An 11,610-nucleotide genomic window follows, 5' to 3' on the forward strand; every position below is an offset into this window, starting at 1 on the left:
AGACGCCTGATTTATAGGAGAAGTTAGTACCAGGTGGAGCCTCCACCCGGTACTAAAGGCCCTCCGGCTCTTTAGTACTAATGAGTGACCTTTAGAACCAGGTGAAACCACCACCCGTAACTAAAGGGGTCACGAGGGGCTCATGAGGAACTAACCGTTAGACCCGGTACTAATGCTCACATTAATACTGGGTTAAAAATCAACCGGTACTAAGTCTCGAAACGAATGCTAAGTTTCTTCGGAGACAAATTGTTCCATAGAGATAGAAAAAAAAAATCCGGATCTCACTATAGGCATGTGATAAGGTGACCTATACCCATTTGAATACACCCACGAGCTAACCATTATCCCATTAACTTGGATACGGACAGATTTTGACCCCTCCAAACGGATATTGATTCGAATACGGATACCGACAGCCAATATCATACCATTTTCACCCCTAGTCACCTCCATTATCTTAAAAAACACAAGAGGCATTGCCTTATTTGCTTACGGGATTAACTCACTAATTATAGCTTCAATCAGGGAGTCTCGTCCCATTAAATGGTTGGGAGCCAGGTACGTGGCCACCATGAACTTGTTGACGGTATACGGCCCTAGCTAGAATAACATTCGCATTATTGTAACCCATGTTTGAAATGTATACTTCGATTCGATATATGTACACTGTACGCAGTCCTTAATTTAGCTATATCCTTTCGGTATCTTCGGGAGCCGGGCGAAGCGGCGATAGAAAAGGGCACGCTCTAATAAGAAAATCGTGCTTTCACGTATGACTTTGACCTTACTAGCAGAGAGATACGTGAGCTATCATTTTTCGGCTACCTACTGACTGCTGAGATATCACACGCGACTGGCTCTATAAGGACAGCAGGAGAGGTCGTCGCTTGACTTGCCGTCTAAACTGCGTTGTGTGTGCGCGCGCGCGCGTGAGGGAGAGAGGGTAGCGTGGACAAGCTAGCTAGCTGCTGGAAGAAGCCATGGGAGAAGAGGAGCAAAGGAATGGCAGTGGACGGAAGGAGGGGAGGAAGAAGAGCAAGTATGCCGTAGCGTGCTCTATTGTTGGCTCCATCATCTCCATCCTCATGGGCTACGGTAAAATCTCTCTCTCTCTCTCTCTCTCTCTCTCTCTCTCTCTCTCTCTCTCTGGACTGATATGTGAGAGTGGATTGAATCCAGAGTGCAAACCAGCCACTTTCAGTTCATCTTGACGGAGAACGAACCGAATTCATGTGATCTGAGGGGCGTATGCGATGAAAACTTAGAGAAGTGTTAGAAACTTCCTGATTAACCATTCGGTCATACATGTTTCAAAAAACCTTCAGAAACTCCCCATCTATAGTATAGGTGAGGTTATGTTACGATTCCATACGAAATTTCAAGTCCCAACTCCCAACTAGATTCCATATATTGACAAAATACAAAAATGAAAAAAAAAGGATGGATATGTCTGATTTTTTTCCTTTTTTGGTGTTGTTTGTCCTTCCGTTCATATATGTCCCCAAAATTTATCATGTTTTATCTCTCAAGTGAGTTCGATTCTAGCCTTTAAATTTTGCATGGTATCATAACATGAACACATCAATGAAAATTGTTCACGTACGAAATATAGGAAGTTGGCGTGTGACGCTTGATCACTTTGAGAAACCAGGCTATACCTTTAATATGCAATAAGATTAGCCCACCTGAGTATTACTAAAAGTCTACAACTTGGTTCAGGCCATGTGCATTATTTTCTTGATCACGTGGACTATTGAGGTGTTGTTGACTAGTACTCATGGTCCTTGGTTTTATACTTGTGATACATTTTAATTTCTTTTACCTTCGGGTGTGGTTGCTTATTAGAATGTCTGAAAAGTTCATCAAGCCAGCAAGTGCTCCCAATTTCACAAATTGACACCTTCAAATATTAATGCAAATATATAGCGTTTAGTAGTCGAGGGGCTCGAGCCTCTTGACGATCCGATGGGTTGAGGGGCTCAAGCTACTCGAAAATTTAACGAGTCGAGGGGATCGAGCTCCTTAACGGTTTGAGGTGTCGAAGGGCTCTAGCTCGCCCTTAGTATGAGGGCCCGGACTTAGTCTTTGGGAGTTTAGGAGTATATTGAGTGTCCCTCTGGAAGTGAAGTGCTCAAGGCCCTTGGTCTATATTCAGGAGTTGTAATTTAAAAGGTTGCTTGGAGATATATCTACAACAAGGTCGAATCTGGTCTTAAACTTTTGCATGGAATTATAACTTCAACGCAAGTACGCAACAATGAAAATTTTTCATGAATTATAGAAAGTTGGTATGTGATACTATCCAAGTTATAACTTTAATTCTACCTCCGTCCTTAATGAAGATCTGACGTTTAGAATAAAATAATTAGTTAAAAATAGACTTTATACTTTTAAGAATAGAGGGAGCGTGCAATAAGACTAAACCGTCTTATTGGAATTAAAAGTCCATGTACTCACAATTAGTTATTACAACAAGTTCGCAACTAGCTGTTGGGGCCATGTGCATGATTTTCTTGATTACTACGTGGACGGTAGTCCAAGACTCCAAGTGCTGTTGACTAGTACACGTTGTCCTTCAGTTGTTTATAAGTGATAGAGTTTAATTTCTTTTACCTTCAGCTGTAGTTACTTAGAGCATCTCCAACAGATTGAGAAAAATCTATTCCCCTATACTAGCAAAGGGGATTGAGAAAACCTATTTTAAACATAAAGGGATCACTACTGCAGCAGATCCCCTTTCTGTGATCCCCTTTCCTTTCACCTGCCATGCGGGCCCCACTATCCGTGACAGAATTTTTTCCTTCTTCTCCTCCCTTCTCTCTAGCATCTCGCAGCAGGATAGGGTTGTGCCGTCGGGCACGGTGGGGTGCCGGCGCGCAGGACGGGGCCATGCCGTGGGGCAATGGCGCCATGGCACGGTGCAACGGTGGTAGGATGGTAGGATAGGGCGGCGCTATAGCAGGGTCAGGCGCGGCACGGTGTGGCGGCGCTGGACGCATCAGCGCAAGTGAGATGGCCAGAGGAGGAGTGGTGGCGCAAGGTTGTTGGGCGCGCAACCGTCTGCGGATCCTGCAGGAGAGAAAGAAAGAAGGAATAAGGAGAGGGTGGATTCCCCTTTCTAAAGAGGATATGGGTAGTTTTTCTCAATTGAGGAAAAAATTTAGGGAGGGTGGATTGTTTTCTCAACTGTTGGAGGTTTTTTTTTGCCTCATTCCCCCCTTTGTAGCTAGTTACAGGAAAGGGGGATTGAGTTTCTCAATATGTTGGAGTTGCTTTTAGGGCGACCACAATGTTGTAACAAAATAGTCCATAGGGAATAAAGAATACATGCAACCCAACCGTAAACATTGTGCAACCAGTTCATAGTGCTACGCTTAGTTCCAGCTACCCATAGTACCATGGGCTGCCAATATATTAATAAAAATATAATTTTCTGTCTTCCTCCTCCAACTCTCTCACACCCTCCCACCTCTACGATCGCTGGGATGGTTGGGTTTGATGTTTGTTTTATTTACCTGTAGGTCCTACCTATATGGTCTACTTGATCTTTATCATTGTGCATAATTCAACAACTAAACTACTGACATAGATTCCATTTATTTGGACCAACCAGTCCAAATACATTTGGGATTGCCCATGTCTGCAAAGTCCAACGCCAGCAACTGTTCCCAATTTCACAAATTGACACCTCCAAATACTAATGCAAGTACATAGCAATTTAGAAACAAAGAAAATTTACAGTTCATGTGAAAGCGGAATAACAGTCTGAGTCGATCGGTATATGCAGACACCGGTGTGATGAGCGGCGCGATGCTGTTCATCAAGGACGACCTCAAGACGAACGACACGCAGGTGCAGGTCCTCGCCGGCATCCTCAACATCTGCGCCGTCGTCGGTTCCCTCACCGCCGGGCGCGTCTCCGACTGGGCCGGCCGCCGCCGCACCATCTCGTTTGCGGCCTGCATCTTCTTCGTGGGCTCCGTCCTCATGGGCCTGGCGCCCAACTTCGCGACGCTCCTGGTCGGCCGCTGCGTCGCGGGCGTCGGCGTCGGCTACGCGCTCATGATCGCGCCCGTCTACGCCGCCGAGATCTCCTCCGCGGAGTCCCGCGGCGCGCTCAGCTCGCTCCCCGACATATGCATCAGCCTTGGCATCCTCCTCGGCTACGTGGCCAACTACCTGCTCGCCAAGCTGCCCCTGGTCTACGGCTGGCGGGCCATGCTCGGGCTCGGCGCGCTCCCGAGCGCCGCGCTCGCCGTCGGCGTGTTCGCGATGCCCGAGTCGCCTCGGTGGCTCGTCATGCAGGGACGCGCCGAGGAGGCTCTCGCCGTGCTCCGGCGGGAGTGCGAGACGGAGGACGAGGCCCAGGTGCGGCTCGCGGAGATCAAGACCGCCGCCGGGCTCGCCGTTGACTCCGCCCCCGGCGTGCCCGCGCCAAGGAGCAGCGGCAAGGGCGTGTGGAAGGAGCTGTTCCTGCACCCGACGCCGACGGTGCGGCGCATCCTGGTTGCCGCCCTCGGCGTGCACTTCTTCAACCACCTGACGGGCATCGAGGCGGTGCTGCTCTACAGCCCGCGCATCTTCAAGGCCGCCGGGATCGCGACCCGCGACGAGGTCCTCGCGGCGACCGTCGGCGTGGGCGTGACGAAGACGGTGTTCATCCTGGTCGCCATCCTGCTCGTGGACCGAATCGGCCGGCGGCGGCTCTACCTGTCCAGCCTGGCGGGCATCATCGCCTCGCTGGCGTGCCTGGGGCTCGGGCTCACCGTCGTCGAGCGCTCGGCGCCCCACCACGCGGCGCGGTGGGCGGTGGGGCTGGCCATCACCACGGTGTTCACCTTCGTGGCGTCGTTCTCCGTCGGCGTGGGCCCCGTCACGTGGACCTACAGCTCGGAGGTGTTCCCGCTCCGGCTACGCGCGCAGGGCACCAGCGTTGGAGTGGCCATCAACCGCCTGATAAACGCCACCGTGTCCATGACGTTCGTGTCGCTGTACAAGGCCATGACCATCGGCGGCGCCTTCTTCCTGTTCGCGGGGCTCTCAGTGGTGGCCGCCGTGTTCTTCTACTTCCTCTGCCCCGAGACGCATTGCCGGCCATTGGAGGAGATCGAGGAGGTGTTCAGCCACGGATGGTGCGCGCACCGCGGAGAGGTGCCCGCGGTGGAGATGCGGGGGTCATCCGTGGGCGATGGCAACGCCAAGACGCAACCGTGATGTGCTGGCAATGTGAAACAGCCATGCATTACCTTGTTACTTACAGTATCTACCTGTGACTGCATGACAGCATTTGTATTTGCCACTCGGGATGGATGGCATGATTCCCGAGGGCAAGGGAAGATGAACTCTTTGCTCATCACGGTTCAAACGGTGAGCAATGTACAGTCCAGCACGCATGTGTAGTGGTATCAACCGTCTTGTTCAGCTTCAGCAGGAAGGTGGCGAAATGTCCATATATCGACAGCAGGTTGATTTGCTTCAATTGTTGGACCACGAATGAATGTTTGTGTATCCTGGGCAGTTTCTTGAATGAACAAGAGCATATATAACCTTTTTTATTTGAGTCCGTGGCTGTGGCGCAACACGTATATCACCAAGTCAGGGGAAAGAAAAGAACTATGTAAGTTGCCCTACTCGCTTAAAAAAAAATCTACTGTCCCGAACCATCCAGCAGCGCCGGCCTCCGCCGCTCGGCCGTCGCTCGCGCGGAAGCTCGCGCGCGGCGCGCCTCCGCCTCCATCTCCCTTTGTCACGGCACCTCTCCTTCGGCTCCTTCTACATTACTCCGCCCCCTACAAGTTCCAGGTAGTGTGCTGCCCCTTTTGTCATCGTTTCCTCCCAGCGGCCTGCCCTCCCAAGTTTATCCCAGCCCCCTCAATTTGATTTGATGCATTCAAAGTTCAAATTGGTTGACCTATAGTTCAATTCTGTGAACCTATATTTCGTTTCGATGGATTGTAGTTCGATTTGGTCATGAGAAGGCTGATTCAGGTGTGGAGCTCGTTACATCGCTGGAAGACTTACGATGCATCGGCAGGATGAGCCTACCATGGAGCTTACATATTCATACCCTTCTTTTTGTGAAACCGCTTGCTTCTTGCTACAAAAAGGTAGAGTAACTATTTCCTTGATTTTAATGTTTTTTTATGTTAACCAACCAGATCCATATTTTCTGCATTTGCATACTTGATTTTCAGCAATCCATTTGGTCTTGAGGCACAAGAGTAGCAGCGCAAGGTACCAAGATGAAATAAGCAATGTGCAAAGTCGTGATATGTAGAGACGCAATTGACACCTGCTGCAACATCAATGCTTGTTTCTACTTCTCCCTCCTCGATTGGTAGGTCCTGATGGGGTTCCTTGCTTCAATTTTGTTTTCTTCCTTCAGAGATATGGTCTAACCTCTAAGTACTTTCTGCATTTCTTTTGCTTCCCGCCTTTCAACTGTTCACAATGATTCGGATTCAACTGCTGCATCTTGCTTTCTTGGATATTCTATTCTTTCCTACTTTTATACAAATCAGAGCTATCAACCTATGTGCCATCCACAGCAATGCTAATTTCAGAATATGTTTTCTTGATTTTTGAAGGCCTCACTCGACGAGAGGGAACCACATCTTCACTTTCCGTTTGTTGCGCTGTCAAAGATTTGGTCGTGTTGTTGCTGCTGGTAAGTTTAAGCGAGCCAGGGAGATCCATGATTATTTGCACTGTCATTATGGTGGTTAATTAGTGGGCTTTGTGCATATCTATTTACATGTAAAAGGATGAATTATATTGTGCCATGTTGAGTGTGCTGCTTTTTTGCACTGGAATTGTGAGATCTGATTGGCTGCTGTCATCCTTATCGGTGAGATTTCAGCAGCTTATTTTTCCTGAATAGCTTAGTGTTGTATTCTGGTGCTACAGGGTACTCTCCTATCATCTTACTTCACTGAAATGGCATAAATACTTTTATACCTTGTTGGCTGATTGCTTTTGTTAATTGCAGCTTCTCATCCATAAGTTCTTTGCGGTGCAGTGTTCGTTAGTACAACTGCCTACCCTGCTTACTTGGTGAGTTTGCAGGCTAATCTTCTCTCTTTACTTTTACTGATTGTCCATGGTTCCTGTTGTATTGCAATTGTTTTTTCCCTATAAATTCCATTTGTATTCTACACTACTGTAGGTGGCATGTGCAAGGATCATCATTGATGCATGTTTAGTGTCCTTATGCACGTTTTAATTGTTTGGTGGTAGCCTATATAGTGATTAAGGTATCATTGGATGGATGAATGCCGCCATTTGCACTCTACACAACCTGTAAGTGGCATGTGTCAAGATCATTATTGATGCATGTTTAGTGTCCTTTTGTGGGCTTCAATTTTTTGGTGGTAGGCTACGTAGTAATCAAGACATCATTGGATCGATGAATGTCGTCTCCGGTACTACAGTGCCTGCAAGTATATAGTTCCTTCCCTGTAAATTGATATTAACTGTGTGCTCACATTTTCTGTGATTATTGCAATGAACATTCATTCCTACTCTACATAGTGGTCCACACATGATCACATATATAGTTCCTTCCCTGCATTCTTGGATCTGTGATTTTACGCTTGCTTCCTTTTTTTTCCCTGTCCAATTCAATTTGTTGCACAAACTGTTTCTGTTTCTGAATTTTTTTAGGTTCTTGAGCCGTATACCGACGCAATGTTTGCACAATTTATAATTTTAGATTCTGTTTTCCTTCTTTACAAGGCCTTGCTGGATGACAGGAATTCGCGTTCCGTGTTCCTGATTGCTGTGGCGTTACGGTCTCGCAGCTGCATTGTTGCAGTTCGGTCAGTCCAGATCGACTATGCTTGTTTTCTTTTTACTACTGTGCCAGTGCTGTAGCTGTCCGTTTCGTGCATCTACGCATTCATTCCATGATTAATTTGCTTGCGTAGGTTAATTAGTCTACGAATTGCATTGTGCTTCAGTGTTCTTCGACGCAGTGCTACTGTCCGCTCGACGAAGATGATGAGGAGGTCCCGGCAAGGAGGGCGGTGGAGTTGGAGATCTTCTCCTCGGTGGTGAGGTGAAGTTGCTTCAGGGTGAGCATGTCCCGCGCCTGGGTGAAGGATGGGAAGCCGGCAGTGGAGTTGGTGATGTCGTCGGCGGTGTTGGAGAAGCGCGGGTTGAGGCTACGGAGGAGGTTCAGGACAAGCTGGGAGTCCTGAACGGGATGGCCGACGTCGCGGAGGGCGTCAGCGAGGGTCTTCATGCAGCTGCAATACTCGACGATGGAGGAGTCCCCCTGTGTCATGGAGTGGAAGTCATGGCTGAGGAAGATCCTCCGGGACTGCTTGTTGGCGCGAAAGAGACCCTCGATGGCGAGCCAAAGATCTCGGGTGGTCCGATCGTCATCGGTCATGGCGAGGTCGAGGATGGAGTCGTCGACGGAGTCGAAGAACTAGGAGCGGACACAGCAATCTGCTTGATCCCAGTCGGGGTCCTGGGGACGAGGTGCCACCATGTCATTGATGTGCGACTTGAGGCCGAACTTGCCGCATATGGATATGAAGAAGGACGTCCATCTGGAGTAGGCGTTGGACTTCATCGTTAACATCACGGGGACGTGAGACTTGATGGAGACGGTGGCGTAGGGGTGGACGGCGGGCGACGGCGCCGGGTACACGATGAAGCCACCGTTGCTGTTTCTGGGCGCGTCGCCGGCAGGAGGAGCTTGGGACGCACCGCCAGAGGAGCCGCCAGTGTCAGGTGGTGGCACAGATGCGCCACCGTTGGCAACAGGGGTCGGTCCAGGAGGCAGCATAGGAGGAGCAGCAGAAGTGGTGGTGTCGCCGGACACAGAGGAGTCGACGGAGGACATGGCGCGCGATCGGGGGGGAGAGGGGAGCCGGTCGGGGGACCGGTCGGGGAGGTGCAGCGGAGGGTGGGGTGGCGGCGGCGTAGTAGGGGGGTGCTGCCTAGGGTTGTGCGGAGCAGGGGGAAGGTGCAGGAAGAGGAGGCCCACGATCTAATCTCGTGATACCATGTAGAGAAGTAAATGGGAAAACACCACACACCCTAATCAGGGAGTGACCTCTATATACATGGTCAATATGGCTTGGAGTACAAGAAACACATCAAGTGTACAAGGAAAGGTTACATCTTAATATATACATATACTTCCTAATACAAATTCATTTAGTAGAACGATTATTGATAACTGGTTCTTCATTATTACTGTGCTTATTTCAATTGATTGCTAAGATACCGTATAGCTAGTTGCTTACAGGTACATAGGGCTATATTCTCCAAATAGTATTGCGCTGTCTATATAGCAACAATCTCTATGGGCCAGTTTGGTGGAGCTCCCGCCGGCTAGGACTGCTCGTGACGGTGCATTGTAGCGATACTGTTCAAGCGAGTCATTTTTCTCTCTCCTCTCCCGCCGTCTCATAAACTAAGGAGGAGCCGGTGGAGCCACAAACTGTGCTCCTTCTATTTCGGCTCCTCTGACGCTACAGTAGCATGTCAGTAGGAGGAGCTGGAGCATCAGAAGCTCCTCCAAACTGAAGAAATGAAGGAAATAGAGCTGCAGCTCCTCCAAACTGAAGAAATGAAGGATTTCGAACGCTCTTGCCGCTAGTCCAAGAGGACTATGCACACTAAGCCTCTTCTAAAAGACATCTACCTAGCTGTGCAAAACAGGTACGGTGCATCAGCTCAGCCAACCAAAATAGCAAGTTTCCCACCAGATTTCATACTCTACTTCCCCACACCACATATACGAGAAACTGTCCTGTCCCATGGATCCATGGAAGGACCTAATTTCACCCTTAGCCTCTCACCATGGACTAACGAATATCGCTGTCAAAAAATTCCATACAACACCATGGTTGCAGTTAACACCGAAGGCATTCCTCCCCAGGCATCCGTCAAAGAATGCCTAAGTACCCTTCTACGGCCCTATCGCAACATATAATCCTACAAATTTCATGAAGATACTGGGATTTGTAATGTGGAAGGGTACGCACAAAGCACAAAGCCAATTCCTACTAATCGTTCTCTGGGCTTATCTTATGATCATGGCAAGGATCTTCATTCATTCTCACTGAATCTCCACACACGCCTTTTACACTGAGACAGAAGAAAACACCATTACACACTGGGCAACAGACCCATCTGTAGGGACTGACATTGGCGATTCATCAGAAAATAAACATCCAGGTAGCCATAAACACTACACCACTTCATGCCACCTATATCTGCTTATTATGCAGTTGACTCTACTTAGTTCTAACAGCTTACACTGTTAGACAACAGAACTTCTCGAGGATCCTGATATGGTAAGGGAAGCCTTTGAAGAGCAAGTCAGAGGTAAGGTACATATTGCCTCCCCCATCCCTAAACACTTAAAGAAAAAAAAACTATATATCACATCACTTCATAGCAACTTGCATCATACACTTACCTTCCTCTCTTATTCTACCCTACAACAGAAGAAAAAGCACTAGAAGAAATGTGGAACATGGCCCTAAACAACAACATCACTTTCTGCGCATACTGCTCCAACAGTTCATTTGATCCTAATAACTATGAGACTGTAGGTATGTATACACCAATTAGCTCATCTTCTTTCATCCCAATAGAAACTTCTTATAATTCTGGTCAATACATTACTTTCTACTGATCATGTACCTAACAGATTCAGACCGTGAACCAATGGAATGGAAACATAAATGCTAGTGTAACAATCAGAAGATCCATGAAGGTATCTACACTCTTATTCCAATCTAGCATGACTTGATTATATGCACTGTACTTCATCTTGTCAATGTTTTATTATTTGCACCTATGCAGTTCAGACCTCACGGACCTGAAGGCAAGAACCATTTTCCTCAACGACACCAGTTACCCTTATGCTGCTTCTAATGTTTTAGTAGTGTTAAAAAGTACTCTATAATCCTTTAGATTCAGCTATCATCGTGTTGGTGTACTGTGTGTATTAGGGCCCAATAGGCCCATGTAAGACATCTATATAGCTACCCTCTAGGGTTAGCCCATAATCAATCCATTACCTTCTAACATGGTATCAGCCTAGGTTTAGGGTTACCTGTGACTGGCTGGCGCCGCCGCCGCCGCCGCCGCCGCCGCTGGCCGGCGCCATGGCCGGCGACTCCTTCCCCCCGCCCCTCTCTTCTTTCCCCTCTCTCCTTCCCTCGTGGGCGCAGGTGGCGGCCGCTGACCGGCCCCCTGCGGCCGCGGCTCTGGCGGCCGTCGGGGCGGGCCTTCCCGCCGCCACCACCGCCGACGGGGCGGCGGAAAGGTCAGATTCGAAGCCGAAAAGAAGTTCTAGACAACGGTTAGCTAGAAGTGATGAAAAAGAAAAGACGAGAGGAAAACAAGATGAATAAGTACCCCGCGGCGAGACTTATAACTAGCATGGTATGAGCAAATTTATTTAGCCAGAGGGGAAACAGAAAAGTAAGAAAAATAAAATAAAGATAGAATACATATGTGGCAAGGGACCGATAGAAGGGGCAATACTCTGAGCGTCTCAGTATCGAGCGACATTGGTGCGGGGCGGTGTGAAGATTAATATAGAACTAATAAAGAAGAAACAGTGACCTAGAAAAACTA

General features: G+C 48.5%; 1 protein-coding gene and 2 long non-coding RNA genes across 3 annotated transcripts; all 3 read left to right on the plus strand.

Moving 5' to 3' along the window:
* The first annotated feature begins 908 nt into the window (after positions 1-908).
* LOC101778245 (probable polyol transporter 6) lies at positions 909-5,566 on the plus strand. The gene is made up of 2 exons (XM_004983192.3): positions 909-1,098; positions 3,791-5,566. Exons 1-2 carry the CDS (start codon positions 984-986, stop codon positions 5,215-5,217), a joined length of 1,542 nt encoding a protein of 513 aa, XP_004983249.1. The 5' UTR covers positions 909-983; the 3' UTR covers positions 5,218-5,566.
* A 414-nt stretch (positions 5,567-5,980) lies between these two features.
* On the plus strand, positions 5,981-7,607 carry LOC111255760. The gene is made up of 4 exons (XR_002675684.1): positions 5,981-6,110; positions 6,198-6,340; positions 6,591-6,670; positions 6,992-7,607. It is a non-coding gene; the product is annotated as an uncharacterized LOC111255760 (long non-coding RNA).
* Positions 7,608-10,467: 2,860 nt separating this feature from the next.
* On the plus strand, positions 10,468-10,956 carry LOC111255779. Its single transcript, XR_002675731.1, has 3 exons — positions 10,468-10,577; positions 10,676-10,741; positions 10,831-10,956. It is a non-coding gene; the product is annotated as an uncharacterized LOC111255779 (long non-coding RNA).
* The last annotated feature ends 654 nt before the right edge of the window (positions 10,957-11,610 follow it).

The sequence above is a fragment of the Setaria italica genome, chromosome IX, assembly GCF_000263155.2.
Source record: "Setaria italica strain Yugu1 chromosome IX, Setaria_italica_v2.0, whole genome shotgun sequence".
Taxonomy (NCBI): Eukaryota; Viridiplantae; Streptophyta; class Magnoliopsida; order Poales; family Poaceae; genus Setaria; species Setaria italica.

Bases quoted from the DNA above. Each gene is read 5' to 3' on its own strand.
- LOC101778245 (XM_004983192.3), top strand. From the start codon at position 984: ATGGGAGAAGAGGAGCAAAGGAATGGCAGTGGACGGAAGGAGGGGAGG. The intron at 1,099-3,790 runs GTAAAATCTCTC...CGGTATATGCAG, and splicing joins CTCCATCCTCATGGGCTACG to ACACCGGTGTGATGAGCGGC.